The sequence below is a fragment of the Lepus europaeus genome, chromosome 14 (assembly GCF_033115175.1).
Source record: "Lepus europaeus isolate LE1 chromosome 14, mLepTim1.pri, whole genome shotgun sequence".
In the NCBI taxonomy this organism is placed as follows: Eukaryota; Metazoa; Chordata; class Mammalia; order Lagomorpha; family Leporidae; genus Lepus; species Lepus europaeus.
The window spans coordinates 18,440,003-18,458,186 of record NC_084840.1 but is presented as its reverse complement, the minus strand read 5'-3'; the positions used below and the strand labels follow the sequence as shown (position 1 = coordinate 18,458,186).

Here is an 18,184-nt window from a genome sequence, read left to right as displayed (position 1 = left end):
GCCAGGCAGAGTGTGAGCGAAGCAGAAGCGGGGAAGGAGGACTTGCGGCGTGCCCGGGTGCGGGGGCTGGGCCGAGGGCCCGCGGGGCCTCCGGGGCGGGGCCGGGGCGGGCCGGGCAAGAGAGGCGGGGCCAGGGGGCGGACCAGGAGGATGGGGCGGGGCCCAGGGGGCGGGCCGGGAGGATGGGGCGGGGCCCAAGGGGGCGGGCCGGGAGGATGGGCGGGACCCGGGGGCGGGGGGCGGGATGGTGGGCGGAGCCTGGTCCGGGCCTAGTGTCCGAGGCGGGGCCCAATGGGCGGGCCGGGAAGGTGGGGCGGGGCCCAGGGGCGGGGCGGGGGTAGGGGCGGGCCGGGCCTCCGGGGCGGGACCGAAGGGAGCAGCGCTGTGATTGGGAGTCCGGGCGGGACGTCTGGGATTGGAGGCGGCGAGGAGGGGCCCGCGAGGAGGTGACGCGGCTGCGGAGGTGACGCGGTGCGGTCGCGCGCCCCTTCCGGCGCGGGGAGGGCGCTGAGGATCCGGGGCTGCTCGGCCGCAGGCGGCCTCCAGCGCCGCGGGATGTAGCGCCCGGGACCGCGGCCCCCAGCAGAGCCTGCCCGCCCTGCCGTAAGTGTCCCCGGGGCCGGCCGGCGGGGCGGGAACTCGGCCTGAGCGCGGGCGCCCGAGCCCGGCCAGCCCCGCGGAGGGGGCAGCCGCGGAGCACCCCGCCCCACGTCCCGAGGGTCCCAGGCGGCGGCCCCCGGAGCCGGGCGCGCCTCCGGCTTCCCGGCGGTCGGCTTGTAAACATTGCGGCCCCCGGGCCGCGCTGGGCGAGTGGGCTCTGGGTCTCCCTCCGGCCGAGCCTCGCTCCCGGCCGTCCCGGGGTGTGCGCGGGGCCGACCCCGACGGCGCCCGGGCCTGGGTCCGGCCCGACCGCCGAAGCCGAGCCTCGGCCAGGCCGCGCGCGTGGGCGGCGGGGTGCGGGCCTGGGTCGCAGAATCGCCTCTCTGCGCGGTCGCCGGACCGTGGAGGTTCCTCGGCCCGGGCTTGGCAGGTCCGAGCAGGTGGTGCCCTCGCCCTGCCGGGGTCGGAGGGCAGGCAGGTGGGCAGACTCCGAGTTTACGGCAGCCCTAAAAGCCGAAATGTGAACCACTGTGGGGGAAAACGGAATTCCGCGCCCTGAGGTTGGTGGGCTCGGAGGATGCTGTGTTAGTGTGGGGACTCGGGGCTGCACGGCTTGGGTTTTTTTAAGGTGGTGACTAAGGAGGCGCGCTCCCCCCGGCTGACGCTTCGGGGCAGGATGAGAAGCTGGCCAGCGGGATTTCGGCTCTCACGATCTGGGGCGTCGGCGGGGCGGGGGGTGCAGGTCCCCCTCGTCTTGGCCTCGAGTCCCGGCTAGGAAGCCGCGGGGCTTCAGCGCCTGCTCCAGTCGAGTGAGGCCCGTGCTGGCCAGGACTTCTCAGCCAGGCACAGTGGGGTCTGTTTACTGCTTTTTGCTGTGATGGCGCAAGCGCCGATGCTGAGGTGTTGTGGCATCCGCACCCTGCCAGGAATCTAGACGGGGCGGCGCTGGGCGTGCTGCAGCGTCAGGGTCGCCGGCTCGCAGCCACCGCTGTCCCAGGGGGAAGTTTACTGTGCCCAAGTGTGGGTGGCCCCTGGGGAATCTGCCTGGAATGCTGCTCTTAGGTCCTTTTTAGGATAGATCTCAGCAGCTGTACCTACTTGCTAAGCGCGGTTCGCAGGGGTCAGGAAATTAACGTGATTTCGAAGGAAACCGATTGGCCAGCAGGTGGGGGAGAGTGGGAAGGCTAAGAGGGGGCCGCTTAGGCTCCCGCTGCCGGCGCCGACGGACGGAGTTCGCCACCTTAAGTAGGTTTTCAGGCGACCTTTAGTTTCTTCCCTCTGGCCTCATTTTACCTTTCCAAGGCTCTTTATGAAAAAGTGGCTTATTCACCGCCCTGGGGCTGTGTCCTTTCACGCTCCGCATTTGTTCTGTCCTGTACCCTTCGGGAACACCCTGCTCCTGTCTACCAATCAAGGTCTTTTCTCCCACAAAATCCTTCTTCTTTTCTTGGTCACTTCAACTGAAAGTCAAATTGAGCTTTTCTGAATTCCTCCAGCACTTAGCCTTGCAGTGATACTAAAAAGTTCTTTCCCCCTCTTAAAATCGAGGCCAGTAGCAGTGTCACACCTCTTTTGGCCTTGTCTCTGTAGCCACAGCACCATGCATATTGTAAGCAATCAGTGGGTGTCTTCGGATTCACAAATAGAATTTGCCCTTCTTTCTAGGCCAGTAAATCTGTTCTCTGTTTCCCTGGGAGATTTCCCTCGACTCCAGACGGAAACCCTGACACTCCTGCTGCGTTACCCTGGCCCAGGTACTTGTGGACCAGCTTGGTTAATTATGGTGCCCCGCCCCCCAGTGCTGCTGTTCTGCACAGAAGCCCCTGAGAGTGCCCTCCAGCCAAACCAGTTCCAAGTGATTGCCTCTTAGGCCCCCACTGGTCTGCTTGTTCCACTGGGGCTGCTGGGGTACACAGCCCCAAGTGGGTGCCATACTGGGCACTCGTGCATCTGTAGTATATCTGAAAGATGGGTATTGAAAGCAGACTGGCATGAAGACCCCTCATTTGTTCGGGTCTGTTTTTTGCATCATGACATTAGGGAAGTTGGCCTGTCTGTTAGGGACAAAAGACCTCTGGTGTTGGGAGAGCTGTAACTGGGGAAGAGCTGCAGAGGCAGGGAGGCCCTGCATCAGCGACCCCAGGCGTCAGCGGAGGGCTCTAACACGGAGCGATCTCAGTGCGGGCTTTGCCGTGAGCCCCGTTTCCCCCGCAGTGAAGCTGCTCTGTGTTGTGAGGACGGCCACGTTCTCTGTACTGCGAGACAAGTTCAGATTTAGAGCAGTGACATCCAAGCGGGGCCTGCGTGGATAGAACCTGCCGCAGCACCGCTGAGCGTCTAGGGAGCTCAGATGAAAAACTGGAAGCAGCTTGGTGTGCCGTTGTCTGCAGCGAAGGCGTGTGCTAGTACCTGGACAACGGGAGAAGGAGTGTCTCCAACAAGCTGTAAGGGAATCTCTCCAGCCAACCGCTAGAGATGCAGAGTCAGTCTCTCCCCCAAGTTTAACCCAGGATTATCTTATTCATAGGAGCACAGCCACCTCCCCGGCTCCTCGGCTTTACTCTCTAAGGTCCTAGATTTAGGCAGTTGGAAAGCCCACTGGCCGGGAGTTATTAGCTTGAGTTGAGGAAATCCCATCAAAAATGCGCTCCGATGGAGTTCAGCTCAATTATGATTTGCTATGTTGGGTGTGGCAAGTTTGAGGGGAAAAATATTTCCTCTAAAATCTGTGAGCAACAGAAAGCTGGCAGAAAGCTGAAGTGTATTTTGGCTCTGGGTCTGAATCTCCCAGAATCCATCTGTATCGTAGGGGAATCTCCTGGGATCCATCTACACCATAGGGGGGAATCTCCTGGAACCCACCTGTACCATGCGGGGAATCTCCCGGAATCTGTCTACACCATGGGGGGAATCTCCCGGAATCCACCTGTACTATGTGGGGAATCTCCCGGAATCTGTCTACACAGTAGGGGGGAATGTCCTGGAATCCGTCTACACCATAGGGGGGAATGTCCTGGAATCTGTCTACACCGTGGGGAGAATCTCCTGGAATCCACCTGTACCATGGGGAGAATCTTCTGGGATCCACCTGTACCATGCGGGGAATCTCCCGGAATCTGCCTGTACTGTGGGGGGAATCTCCCGGGATCCCTCTGTACCGTAGGGGGAATCTCCCGGAATCTGCCTGTACCGTAGGGGGAATCTCCCAGGATCCCTCTGTACCGTAGGGAGAATCTCCCGGGATCCCTCTGTACCGTAGGGGGAATCTCCCGGGATCCCTCTGTACCGTGGGGGGAATCTCCCGGAATCTGCCTGTACCGTGGGGGGAATCTCCCGGGATCCGTCTGTACCGTGGGGGGAATCTCCCGGGATCCCTCTGTACCGTGGGAGGGAATCTCCCAGGATCCCTCTGTACCGTGGGGGGAATCTCCCGGAATCTGCCTGTACCGTGGGGGGAATCTCCCGGGATCCGTCTGTACCGTGGGGGGAATCTCCCAGGATCCCTCTGTACCATGGGGAGAATCTCCCAGAATCCGCCTGTAGCGTGGGGGGGAATCTCCCGGGATCCATCTGTACCGTGGGGGGAATCTCCCAGGATCCGTCTGTACTGTGGGGGGAATCTCCCAGGATCCGTCTACACCGTGAGGAGAATCTCCCAGGATCCGCTTGTACCGTAGGGGGAATCTCCCGGGATCTGTCTATACCGTGGGGGGAATCTCCCAGGATCCGCCTGTACCGTAGGGGGAATCTCCCGGGATCTGTCTATACCGTGGGGGGAATCTCCCAGGATCCGCCTGTACCGTAGGGGGAATCTCCCGGGATCTGTCTATACCGTGGGGGGAATCTCCCAGGATCCATCTACACCGTGGGGGGAATCTCCCGGGATGCGTCTGTACCGTAGGGGTTGTGCTGACTGTAACAACTAAGACAGTGGTCGTGAGCCTGGCTGGAAGGTTCCCAGGGCCCGGTCGTGCCTGCTGCTCCTCCTGCCACCTCCCCCCCCCTCCTGTCTCTGTGTTGCTGCAGTTTACAAGCCCACACCGGACAGTGGACGTTCCTCGTGATGGCATGCTCTCCAGGACGTGCTTCAAGGTGTGAGGATGTATTCTGTGTGCTGAGGTGTAGCTGATGGCTGCTCTGTGATGTCACTGGCCTGTCCATCAGGTTTGGTGGCTCTGGATTTGGAAGATGTGGAGGGGGTGGAAGCTCCTGAGAGCCAAGCTGGCTCAGGAGCTAGGAGAACGTCTGTGATGGCCAGGAGCCTTGAGGGCGTAGACGCTTTCTAGACCAAATGAAGGAAAGAGTAAGAATAGCAAATTGGATTCTGCATTTGATTTTTGCACCCTAATTGCCCAACTTGGAGTTAAGTGAACATAATGTGTGATTGGTGATCATTAGTTGAAGGTGCCCCTCTCCCCTCTGCCTGTCCGGAGCAGTGAGATTGGATTACTTACGTTGTATGTGTAACAGGTCGCCCTTATGCCATCTGGTCTTAGCTCTTTGGAGACAGTGACATCATTTGTCCAACTTTGTATTCTGTACAATACCTTAAGATTCTTTAGGGGGGCTGGCACTGTGGCATAGCAGGTAAAGCCACTATCTACCGTGCCAACATCCCATATGGGCGCTGGTTCAAGACCCAGCTGCTCCACTGCCAATCCAGCTCTCTGCTATGGCCTGGGAAAGCAGTAGAAGATGGCCCAAGTGCTTGGGCCTCTGCACCCACGTAGGAGACCTGGAAGAAGCTCCTGGCTTCAGACTGGCCCAGCTGCAGCTATTGTGGCCATTTGGGGAGTGAACCAGTGGATGGAAGACCTCTAACTCTGCCTTTGCCTCTCTGTGACTCTGTCTTTCAAATAAATAAATAAATCTTAAAAAACAATTCTTTAGGGTGCTAGTGCTAAACACATCTGTTAAATGTGCAGTGAATGTGTTGGCTTGCTCTGGGGGAGGGGATACAAGAGCCCCACAGTACAAGGAAAAGTGCAAGAACTCAGCTGGTGGCAAGAAGCTAAGTCATGCTCATTGTGTGCAGTCTACCCTGTTCAGTCAATTTTTGTTTTCTTTTTTAAGATTTATTTCTTTGAAAGGCAGAGTTAGAGATCTTCTATCTACTGGTTTACTCCCCAAATGGCCATAACAGCCAGGGCTGGGCCAACCAAGAGCCAGGAGCTTCCTCCAGGTCTCCCATGTGGGTGCAGCGGTTCAAGCACTTGGTCCATTCCCCTGCTGCTTTCCCAGGCGTATTAGCAGGGAGCTGGATCAGAAGTAGAGCAGCTGGGACTCAAACTGGTGCCCATAAAAGATGCCAGAGCTGCGGGCAGAGGCTTCTTTGGCTGCGCCACGGCGCTGGCCCCCTCTTTCAATCATCTTTTTTTTTTTATTTTTATTTGACAGGTAGAGTTATAGACAGTGAGAGAGAGAGAGAGAGAAAGGTCTTCCTTCCGTTGGTTCACTCCCCAAATGGCCACTACGGCCGGCGCTGCACTGATCTGAAGCCAGGAGCCAGGTGCTTCCTCCTGGTCTCCCATGCAGATGCAGGGGCCCAAGCACTTGGGCCATCCTCCACTGCCCTCCTGGGCCACAGCAGAGAGCTGGACTGGAAGAGGAGCAGCCAGGACTAGAACCCGGCCCATATGGGATGCGGGCGCCGCAGGCAGAGGATTAACCAAGTGAGCCACAGCGGTGGCCCCTTCAATCATCTGGAAATACGAGGTCTGACCCAAATCAGAGCTCTGTATCTTGACCTGTGTGGTATTGCATCCAGAATGCGAGGCTGTTTGTTTAGTTGTGTTTCTGCCTTGGGTCTGCTCCGTGCTTCTCAGACTTCTCCAAGATGCCCAAATCCAGTTACATTTTTTGCTCGTGGTATAGATTATTTCTTCGGGAAGCTGTTTGTTCAGCAGCCTGTCGTTTTAAGGAAGTGTGTTTCGAGGTCAGCCTATTGAGAAACGGTTCCTAATGTTTCTTCTGGGGGGGGCTGCGGATCTCCCGAGGTTCTCAGGGGCCTCCGGTTTCCTGTTCTCCTTGAGCTCAGCTGTTGACTGTGCGCTGGCATCTGCCTTGTCAGAGGCTTGCACATTTAGGGGAAGAGGAACTGAGCGCGTTGTCACCGCGTAAACTCTGCCTGCTGTGCAGTGAGCTGTTGTCTGTCTCTCTCGGGCTAGGTTTGCCTGTTGCTTTCAGCTCCGGTTCTGGGTTGAGCATGCAGCATGAGGCATGACTGTTCTGAAACTTGACGGCAAATTAAAGTATTAGTCAGTGTTCCCCAGCCGGAACCAACAGGGTGGATGGGTGGAAGAGAAGGGATTTGTTCGAGCAGCTGGCTCACATGCGGACGAGGACTAAGTCCCATGACAGGCCATCTGCAAGCCGGAGGACAAGGAAAGCCGAAAGAGCGGCCTCGTGCACACCCGGGATGCCAACAGCGTAGCTCAGTCACACGTGGGGCTGCTGGTGCAAGGCCCAGAGCCCAGAGGCTGGAGAATCTAGAGTTTTAGATGTCCAAGGGTGGACGCACGTCTGGCTGCGAGAGAGAGGGGGAGGGGAGAGGAAGAAATGAATTCTGTCTTTCCTCTGCCTCTCTGTTCTGTCCGGGCCCTCAGCCCATTAGACGGTGCTGCCCACAGTGAGTGAGGACACAGCTTCCTTACGCGATGCACTGATTCAAATGCCAGTCTCTTCTAGAAACAACCTCACAGGTACACCCAGAAATAATGCCTTATTAGCTATGTCGGTGTCCTGCAATTTGTTCAAGTTAACACAAAAAATTAGCCATCCCACCTGATTGCATATATCCAGTGTAGTCCCTTAGAAGAAACTGTGATTACTCTTGGATAGAAACTAGTACAGGATGCCAAAGATGTTTGCATTCCTGGCAAACAGCCATCCACAAGAGAGTGTCTTGTACGGGAGCAAAGTCGCGTCTCCTGTGACCAACTCAGTCCACGTGCAGGTGTGACTTGGCCCTCTTTGCAGTGGCCTGTGGTTATTAGGGCTTGGGTAACCACCGCAGGAAAATTCTAACATCTGGCTACAGCTTCCCTGTGAGTAATAAAGCCCCTTGTCCGGAGTGGGGGAGGGGAGCAGAACAGTAATTTGCAGCACAAGTAAACATCTTTGGGACCAGCTCCCTCCTGCTGGTGTTATTGGCATCTCCCTGAGGTCTGATGAGAGATTGCGACCCAAAGTCCAGCCCAGGAGAACCAAGTGTTTCTATGCCTTTTCCTAGAAAACCAAATCCTGGGTTTCTTCAGTTTTCCTAAAGGGTCTGTGTGCCTTTTTCTAGTTTCTGAAAACCTAAACTGAGTGGGGCTTAGCTTATGTCTGTGGTGGTTGGGACAGGCTCTTGTGCAGCCGGTTATTAGGTGTGAGTGTATGTGTGTGTTGTCTGTGTGGCAGAGGGCAAGCCTGGGGCTGCCTTCTTGCTTTCTACTTCCTGCTGCCAGGTAATGTTGCTTGCTTCAAGGGGAGATTGTGATGAAATCTTATTATCCAAGGAGAACCCAGCCTGTAATCCCATAATGCCTGTAGAATTAGCAGATCCTACAGAGAAATTTCCTGCTGGTCATCCCTCGCACAGGCAAGTGACTTTTGTATGCAAAACACATTTGTCAGAGCATCTGTAGCTAAAGCACAACTGAGCCAGTAGGCGTTTAACTCATTTCTGAGCCTGGGTGATCGGGTAGCAGCTGCAGCCCAGTGTTGGGGTGATTGTCCCAGACTGTCCTCCTGCAGGGACTCCACACCTAGAGAAGGAGTGGGGGTGGGGCAGCTTGTGTCTCAGTGACTGTTTGCAGCCATGTCGGCAGGATCAGCAGGTTCTTAATACAGAATGCTATTAAAGACAGGACAGGAATAGAATTCATCTAAGCAATTCGTTGGCCTTCAGAATTGAAGACATGGTATGTGTGGATTAGCTGTGTCTTAGTATTAAATGATGGAGGTGAAACTATAAGAGGAGTAAATCAACAACCTTCACATTTTGATTTCAGCGTCAACCATCACAGGGAGATCTCTGCCTCCTGGGGCTGAGAGCCCCCGAGCTCCCGCAAGCGGAAGCTGCAGGGTACCGCGGTGCCAGCCTGATGTCTTCCCACAAAGGATCCGCGGCGGCACAGGGCAACGGGGCACCTGCCAGTAACAGGGACACAGACTCGGTGGAGCTGACCGAACTGGGACCCCTCTTAGAAGAGAAGGGCAAGCGAGCAGTCACCAACCCAACCAAAGTAAGTCGCTCCTGGAGCCGGTCCCCAGCCAGGTGCGCTCCCTGGCCCTCTGTCGGCCTCTGTGCCTTAGGATCCACGCCCTTCAGGAACATCTCTGTCCAAGGTCTCGTTGGTATCTTTTTGCCTGTTTTTTCCACTCTGAGTTTTTGGGAGTTCACTCCTCTTTGTAATCCCAGCATTTAGCACAAGGCCTGAAAGTCAGTAAGGGGAGGGAGGGAAGGAGCAGTCGGTTAGGAGCGGGCTTGACGGCCTATAGCAGCACGACTTCTGCAGCTTTGACAAGACAGTGTCTCACATGAAAAGTTCTGGAAGTAGCTGGCACGTGGCTGATAGGCAGGTGGCACTCCTGTCAAACCCTGTCTTGCTCCTCAGTCATTCTCCGCGTTGCCCGTCACACGCACTACCCCCTGGGGATGAGGACACTTCCTTCCCTTTGGAAGACACTCCAGGACGCTCGGGCCGGAAGGGAATGACACCGTTGCATTCAGCCACAATGGAGGCTCCAAAGTGGAGTCTTTTCCTTGGGCCTGAGTAGCATTGCCACCCTGAAGAACACAAGGACTTACCTAGGAAGAGAGAGACGATGGATGTTGGGATAGGCAAGCAGAATCTGCATCGCAGGATCTAAGAGGGACTGTGTGTTTTAACAAGAGGGCGCGGGAGCAGCCCAGAGAAAGGACAGGACTGCCACAGTGTCCATCTCTGTGTCTGGAGCCCTGGGACGGAGAGAACGGTCTCTCTCCTGCGTGGGTAAGGGCTCTTGCTGCTGCTGCCGTCTGGGGAACCAGTTCTGAGCACCGACCCTCCTGGGAGTCTCCGTGGATACAAAGTTGCGGTCAAATAGCATCCCCAGAGTCCGCTCACAGAACTATGAACAGAATTATGAAGGCAGTCTGAGACTCTGTGCCTACTTGACAAGCTGAAAATTTAGTGATCTGAAAGCACTGTTTTGGAAATTGGGGGAAGTTGAGATTTACCAGCCTTAAGAAAAGGATGGGCTGTTGTCTTTTTTTTTTTAAGACTTATTTATTTGAAAGGTGGCGTTACTAGAGAGCTAGCTTCCATCCATTAGTTCACTCGCCAGATGGCTGCAACGGCCAGGGCTGGGCCAGACTGAAGCCAGGAGTTTCACCTGGGTCTCCCATGTGGATACAGGGCTCCAAACACTTGGGCCATCTTCCACTGCTTTCCCAGGCACATTAGTAGGAAACTGGATCAGAAGTGGGGCGGCCAGGACTTGTACTGGTGCCCATATGGGATGCCAGCACTGCAGGCAGTGGCTTAACCTGCTTTGCCATAGCACCAGCTCCATCATCAAGTCATTTGTTTTTGTTTTTAAAAATTTATTTATTTATTTGAAAGGCAGAGTCAGGTCTTCCATCCACTGGTTCACTCCCTAATTGGCTGCAACGGCCAGAGCTGGGCCGATCCAAAGCCAGGAGCCTCTTCCAGGTCTCCCAGGCAGGTACAACGGTCCAAGGACTTGGGCCATCTTCCACTGCTTTTCCAGGCCATCGCAGAGAGCTGGATCAGAAGAGGAGCAGCCGGGATTCGAACCGGTGCCCATATGGGATGCCGGCACTGCAGGTGGCGGCTTTACCTGCTACACCACAGCGCCGGCCCCGCCATCCAGTCTTAAAGAACACCTGGGGCTGGAGTGCTCGTCCCCTGTCCCTTGGCTGTCATCTCTGCCAGGACCTGTCTCCTGGTGCCAAGTGGAACTTCCACTCCCGCATTGACAAAGTGTTCATAATTTCAGACCGCAGTGTTGTGGACCAGTAACTATGAGGGTGCTTTAAAAGTTTGTAGAAAACTGGGGTGTAAAGATGAGTTTATTTTGGTGTGAAAAAATTGAAATCTGTGCATGCAGTTTTTTCTAATATACATTTTCCATGAGCTTTTTGAGTATCATGTATGTAAATTTCAAATCTTCTTGCACCAAAATAAATGCAACTTTTACTTGCGTTGCCCATGAACTTCCCCTCGCATCCTCCTGTCGTGCTCTGGCCCTGTATAGGAGAGAGGCCGGCAGAAAGCACTGAGTTGCTCTCTGGGCCTGGGGCGGCACAGCGGGTGAGGGGACTCCCTGTGTTTTCCCACAGGCTGAAGAAGAGCAAACATGCCCGGTGCCCCAGGAAGAAGAGGAGGAGGTGCGGGTGCTGACGCTGCCCCTGCAGGCCCACCACGCCATGGAGAAGATGGAGGAGTTCGTGTACAAGGTGCAGCTTGGGAGCCTGTCCTGGGAGGGCGAGGGCGGCCAGCTTACCTGGGATGTTCCTGCTGGCGAGCTGCCGTGGGCCCAGGAGCTTTCCCGCTGCGGGTGGGTTTGTCTGTTGGTTAAGGTGAAGTCGAGGTGATGCAGCCTGGGCAGATGTTTAGTGCCTGCTGTACCCGGCATTGTTCACAACAGTCTAAGCAGGGGTTCTCTGCTGTTTTATGCTAGGAAGTCTATGCCAGTGCACTGCCGTGCTGTAGGTTCCTTTATGACATGCCACATAAGCAGTATTGATGAACTCGAGTAGAATTGTACCTTCTGAGTAGTGGTGAGCATTCTGAAATATCTGCAGAAGCAGTGCGTGAGAAATCTGAGGTTTCTGTTGGTGACAAAGCTATATGTTCTAATACTCGGGTCCGTTGCCTACATCTGTAATTGAGGGAAATCCTAAATGCAGTTAGAGGTAAATGAAAACCAAGGTCCTTTTATCCATCCAAGTTTTCATCCACTCCCTGGATTTTGTCCATGATGCACGGACCCTAGACTCAGACCCCTGCTCTAGACTGTAGAAGTCGAGGCCAGAAAGAACTGAGAGTGTGACCGCGGGGAGGGATGGAGCGGGGGCAGGCTGTCTCCTGGAAGAGACGGACGGAGAAGGGCTCGTGTGTTTATAAAACCTGATGTGCAATTTGTCTTCATTCACTAGTTCAGTTTTGAAATTTCAAGTGGCCTAAAGGGGGTGTGGCAGATTTGTTTTAAAAGCTGAGAAATGCATACGTAAGCATATCCAGATACACAAACGTGAGACAAGGACGTCGCAGTTTTTAGAAAGCGGCCAGAGTCTGAATCAGCGCCCTGGTAGCCCACGCACGCTGTGACTCGTCTCGGCTGGTCCACGCTCTTCCCTGCTCGTCCCGGGGAGCGGAAGCTTGCCCGACAGCTTCCCAGATGGGGTCTCAGGGTCCCTGCTTGTCCCGGGGAGCGGAAGCTTGCCCGACAGCTTCCCAGATGGGGTCTCGGGGTCCCTGCTTGTCCCAGGGAGCCAGTGTTTGCCTAGCGCGAGCATGCCTGTTGCAGGTGTGGGAGGGCCGCTGGCGGGTCATCCCATACGACGTGCTGCCCGACTGGCTGAAGGACAATGACTACCTGCTCCACGGCCACCGGCCGCCCATGCCCTCCTTCCGGGCCTGCTTCAGAAGCATCTTCCGCATCCACACGGAGACTGGCAACATCTGGACCCACCTGCTTGGTGAGTGGCTTGGGTCGGAGGGGAATCTGACTTTGTTTCCTTAACTACCAAGGGATTGTGTAGCCTTTGTCCGTGGAAAGGAAGGCCAGTATAGTTGCTCTGGTTAATGGATAGCTGGAGTTGCACCTTTTTTTTTTTTTTTTTTTTTTTTTTTAAGATTTACTTTTTCCTCCCTACAGGTTTCGTGCTGTTTCTCTTTTTGGGAATCTTGACCATGCTCAGACCAAATATGTACTTCATGGCCCCCCTCCAGGAGAAGGTGGTGTTCGGGATGTTCTTCCTGGGCGCAGTGCTCTGCCTCAGCTTCTCCTGGCTCTTCCACACCGTCTACTGTCATTCAGAGAAAGTCTCTCGGACTTTTTCCAAGTGAGTTGAGGGCACAGCTGCAGAAGTCCGAGCACTGTGCCCGCACTGTGTGATGCTGGTGTGGACAGGGTGCTGGGAATGCCTGTACCTCCTAACGAGCCCTGGAGATCCGCAAGTGCCAGACGAACAGAGTTTTTCTTTTCTTTTGGTGAGAGACAGGGAGCTCCCGTCTGCCAGTTCACTCTCCAAATGCCAACAGTGGCTGAGATGGGGCTGGGTTGCAGCCGGGAGCCAGGAACTCAGTGCAGGTCTCCCACATGGGTGGCAGGAGCTGTAACCACTGGCTTCCAGAGTCTGTGCTGGTGGGCAGCTGGAATCAGAGCCCAGAGCTGAGAGTTGAGCTCCAGCGTTGCTCTGTGGGACGCAGGCCTCAGCCCTGGACTGAATGCCTGCCCCGACAGGAAGGCTCTCTGTTGTGTGGCTCGAGTCAGGTGACAACTTTTCTCTTAAACGCTTCGTGAAAAAACCTGCTGCAGCCTCCTTAGCAGGTGGAAACCAGTGTGGAATGCATTTTCTGGCTGAGCAGTCCTGTCTTTTGTGAAACCTGGGGTGCTGTGGACTGCTTCCTGTGACCTGGTGCCCAGTACCAGCTGACCCCCCGTGGGCCCAGCCACAGCGGGGCATGGTGAATAGCGCGTGCTTCGTCTGCCACGGCCCCTCCCACCAGTGAGGGAGCGCTTATCTCTGCTGCCCATGCGCTGCTGGAAGCCCCAGATGTCCATCATCTACGCCTTCCCTGTCCCCCGGCTCCAGGCCTGAGCTGTTTGTGTGCTTGTTTTGTTGTTTTTGGTTTTGGTGGTGAATTACTTTGTTTTTCCCAATATCACCAGTCAGAAGAACACACTTGCATCATTTAAAAAGTCAGCTAAGACAGAACGAGCTGAAGTAGCCCTCAGTGCTCCCAGAGTCAGGAGTGTGGTTTTAGTGCACATCTTTCAGAACAGGGCAGTATTCGGAGCCCACCTTGCACGTGATCCGGGGATGGAGCTTCTCAATTCCAGTACCCGCCACGGGGAGAGGGCCATTCATGGCTGAGGCAGAGGGACAGTGGTCTGCACGCAGGGAGTCTCAGAGCCTTTTCCATTTTAACTTATTTGAAAGAGATTTTTTTCATCCACGGGTTCATTCCCCAAATAGCTGCAACAAGCAGGGCTGGACCAAGCCAAAGTCAGGACCATGCAGGCTTCCCTCACGGGGTTCTGGGACCCGAGTACTTGAGCTGTGTCACCTGCTGCCTTCCAGGGTGCACATTAGCAAGAAGCTGGATCGGGAGCAGAGTGGGGGGCTTGAACCCAGGCACTCCCGTGTGAGATGTGGGTGTCCCCATGTCCCCAGCCGTGTTAGCCACTGTGCCACAATACCGGACCCCTTGCCACTAAAATGGTGGTGCTGCTTGACATTGGATTTTAATGGAGAATATGGGATGGAGGGCAGGGGAAGTGAAGACAAAGATGATTAAATTTGAGAGCGGAGGAGCAGAGAAAGAATCCGGGAAATGAGCCATATTTCATTTCTCCCGTTGATATGTTTTGTTTTTGTGGTTTTTTTTAGACTGGATTATTCAGGGATTGCTCTGCTGATTATGGGGAGCTTCGTCCCCTGGCTCTATTACTCCTTCTACTGCTCCCCACAGCCCCGGCTCATCTACCTCTCCATCGTCTGTGTCCTGGGCATTTCTGCCATCATCGTGGCACAGTGGGACCGTTTCGCCACCCCTAAGCACCGGCAGACAAGAGCAGGTGGGTAGGCAGACCTGGGGTAAGCTTCCGAGGTACTTGGATCTTGGGTCTGATGGGCTCCATCTTGGGCCCTAAGGTTTGCAGTTTGGGGACCCCACCTACACCCTGATTATTAGAACTTTCAATTTAGTTCAGATTCTTAAGGCTGAGTTTTCTCCGCAAGTCTTGTGCTGTTTCAGTGGGCTGTTAACTAGGACAGATCATGACCCTGCTGGTCAGTTGGCTGCAGGTAGAAATGGCTGCTCTTATACTTGGTTTAGAACAGTCAGGAACAGCTGGTAAAGCCACAGGCCGGGGCCAGGTTTGTCTCAGCTGGATTCTAATTTCACACTTTGATTACTTGTGGCAATACTACCAATACCACTAATCTTTAGCCCCTGTAGATTTCTTAAATCTACAGTGTTTTAACCTTTATTTAAAATTTGTAAATTATATAATATTTAATATCAAATGTTAAGAAATTGAAGACTTGGCCGGCGCCGTGGCTCAATAGGCTAATCCTCCGCCTGCAGCAACGGCACCCCGGGTTCTAGTCCTGGTCGGGGCGCCGGATTCTATCCCTGTTGCCCCTCTTCCAGGCCAGCTCTCTACTATGGCCCGGGAGTGCAGTGGAGGATGGCCCAAGTGCTTGGGCCCTGCACCCCATGGGAGACCAGGAGAAGCACCTGGCTCCTGGCTTCGGATCAGCGCGGTGCGCCGGCCGCAGCAGCCATTGGAGGGTGAACCAACAGTAAAGGAAGACCTTTCTCTCTGTCTCTCTCACTGTCCACTCTGCCTGTCAAAAAAAAAGAAAAAAAATTGAAGACTTATCAAGTGCCAGCCATCAGCCAGGCACTGTGCTGTAGACAAGGCTGTCTACAGGATGGAAAGGTAGTCCTGTCTCTGGTCAGGTCCAGGGTGGGCTCTCGCCTTGTGTGTTCGCTGCTAATCTGGGAAGTTAGGGCTCTGGTTGTGACCCTGAAGGGGAGCCCGTCTTCCTCTTCTCTGGCTTGGGAAGCACGGAGAGCTTGCCGCCCGGCTGGCAGGCCATGCTTGCCCGGGCTCCTGAACAGGAGTGGACAGGAGGGATCTGTGCCTGTGAGAGGCCGTGGCACAGAAGCCGCACACGGCCGCCTCCCGTCCTCATGCAGAGGGGACAGCGGGCTGTCACGAGTGCTGGGATCGCAGAGTGGGACAGCAAGCCTCCCCGGTGTGGCCGTTCACCAGCGTGCTGAGCTGACGTCCGCTGCTTTCAGGTGTGTTCCTGGGGCTTGGCTTGAGCGGCGTCGTGCCCACCATGCACTTTACCATCGCCGAGGGCTTTGTCAAGGCCACCACGGTGGGCCAGATGGGCTGGTTCTTCCTCATGGCTGTCATGTACATCACCGGAGCCGGCCTTTACGCTGCGCGCATTCCTGAGCGCTTCTTTCCGGGAAAATTTGACATTTGGGTAAGGAGTGACACCTGCAGCAGGGCCTGTCCTGGTGAGTGACCGGCCCAGGGTGAAAGGGCCGAGTGGAAGGTGCGGAGAGACTCGGTAGTGTTTGTGGGTACGTACGAGTACACGTACACTGGGGGAAAGCAGCCAGTATGCACATAGCGCTGTATTTATGACAAGGATTGTGTTTTGAAATTTTTCTGCAACAAATACTAATCGCTTCTACCATGTGAAGGAAGGTTTTCGAAGGGAGTGTGGACGAGGCGGATGCTCTGTCCTCTCAGGTCCTCCCGTGCCGTCGCCCTGAGGCCTCTTCTCTCCCTGTCCCCGCAGTTCCAGTCTCATCAGATCTTCCACGTCCTGGTGGTGGCAGCAGCCTTTGTCCACTTCTACGGGGTCTCCAACCTCCAGGAGTTCCGTTACGGCCTGGAAGGCGGCTGCACTGACGACTCCCTTCTCTGAGCCTTCCCACCTGAGCGGTGAGGAGGAACTTCCCAAGTGCTTTTAAAAATAACTTCTTTGCTGAAGTGAGAGGAAGAGTGTGAGTTGTCTGTTTCTAGAAGAAACCTCTTAGAGAATTCAGTATCAGCCGAGCTGCAGCCCATGGTCACCCCACTGGGCAGTACACTTGCATGTCCTTCCTGCCAGCCGGGCAGGGTGGCGACGGGCCCACCTGGCCATCCCCTCCTTGGCACGGCAGCTGCTGGCCCCTCACAGAGACGGAACTTTGAAGCTCATGTTGAGATTTTACCCCTTCCTCTAACCATTTTGGGGAAAAAATACGGACTGGGACTCTTCAGAAATTCTGGTTTTTTTCTGGAAGAAAACGTCCCTCCCTTACCCCGTCCTTACTTTGTAACCTGGCTTATGACAGGCCATCGTTTTTGTAGCACACTTTTCACAAACAAGTATAACCTGGCCCCATCCTTCTAGGGCCCGGGTCTGCTTACACAGCAGGAAGCATAAAGCCACCAACTGGTTCCGAGCCCGGCTAATCATGGAGGTGTGTCCAGGCTTCAGATAACTTGAGTTTTAATTTTTTTTCTTGGCAGAGTAATGTAAGATTAAAATGGGGAAAGATATTTAATATTTAATACTAAGCTTTAAAAAGAAACCTGCTATCATTGCTATGTATCTTGATGCAAAGAGTATGATGATAATAAAAGAACATACAGAAGACACTTGGCATTCAAAGATTCAACATGCGTGGTCTCAACTGTTTGCACACAGCTCCAAGGGATTAAGACTAACATCAGATCCTGCTGCGGTGAGAATGAGCCGTAGGCATCGCAGGCTGGTGGCATCTGTGGGCCGGTGTCTGAACCTAGTTGAGTTGTTAGCACCGGTTTCTCAACCAAGCTTTATTTTTCTCTGCTTCCTTCACAAATCATCTTACCAGAGAAGTTAGTGTGCTGTGATAGTGTTTAATAATGAAGATTCTCAAAGGTGCTGGGAGATACGCCAGAGGTCAGTTACATTGAAACCACCTTGCCTGGGACTGTCTGATCAAGGGGTTATTCCAGGCCTTTCTGTGTCTTTGTGAATTGTAGTCAGCCTGACCTGAGTTCTGTTCACTGCGTAGACCGCGTAAGCTGGTGGGACTCACTTCTCAGCTAGAGAGTCTTCTGGAGTTACAAAGAGGAGTTCACTACCAGAGACAAGCCTGTACAGTTGGGACAATTGATCCTTTTTGGAAGTGATCCAGGCAGGCCAAGAAATAGGAACAATTTCTCAGCCTCAAGTGGTAGCAGGGGAATGTAAATCAAAGCCAAGGTGATAAATCATTTCATCACCAGCCTGTCACAAATTTAAAACCCTAATCCTGAGTGAGTGTTGGCGCGATGTGAACAGAGCAGAAGCTGCGGGGGGGCATGCGCATGGGCAGGACCACGTGGTGTGGACACACGTGGCGCATACACACATGACAACACTCAAACATTCATGAAACAGTGCTTGACAGCGGGAGATGCAGCTGACATCCCTCCAGGCTGGCTTACTTCATAACTAACCAAAGGGTCTTCACTTTGCAATGCCTAGTACAGAACAGGTCCTCAACAAGGATGCAGAGTGAGTAAACTAGAAGTATAGGAAGAAGAAGGTAATAGTTACTTGCCACTTGTTGGCAGTTCCAATAAAAGCAGAGGAAGATAATGAAACCAGGAGCAAAAGGAATTTTTAAGTTCTGAGACTTGAGACTTCAGTCAGAATGACCTGGATTCATATACTGGCCTCAGACCTATCCTCTTAGGGAAGATTATGAATTCCCCGCAGACATCTGAGTTTGCAGCCATTAGTATAGACCTGCAAGGCATCTCAGGGTTCTCTCTGATCCAGCTGCATCCATTGTCCGGAGGAGGAAGACAGGAGACC

General features: G+C 54.5%; 1 protein-coding gene across 2 annotated transcripts; it reads left to right on the top strand.

Moving 5' to 3' along the window:
• The first annotated feature begins 493 nt into the window (after window positions 1–493).
• On the top strand, window positions 494–17,015 carry ADIPOR1 (adiponectin receptor 1). 2 transcript variants are annotated; one of them, XM_062211619.1, is made up of 8 exons: window positions 494–603; window positions 8,595–8,828; window positions 10,931–11,047; window positions 12,121–12,292; window positions 12,472–12,658; window positions 14,210–14,397; window positions 15,633–15,826; window positions 16,148–17,015. In XM_062211619.1, the coding sequence occupies exons 2-8, from the start codon at window positions 8,688–8,690 to the stop codon at window positions 16,274–16,276; spliced, it is 1,128 nt and encodes a 375-aa protein (XP_062067603.1). In that variant the 5' UTR covers window positions 494–603; window positions 8,595–8,687; the 3' UTR covers window positions 16,277–17,015. The 2 variants fall into 2 exon arrangements, with proteins under 2 accessions (XP_062067603.1, XP_062067604.1); XM_062211620.1 differs by lacking the exon at window positions 494–603 and adding an exon at window positions 2,336–2,354.
• Window positions 17,016–18,184: the final 1,169 nt, after the last annotated feature.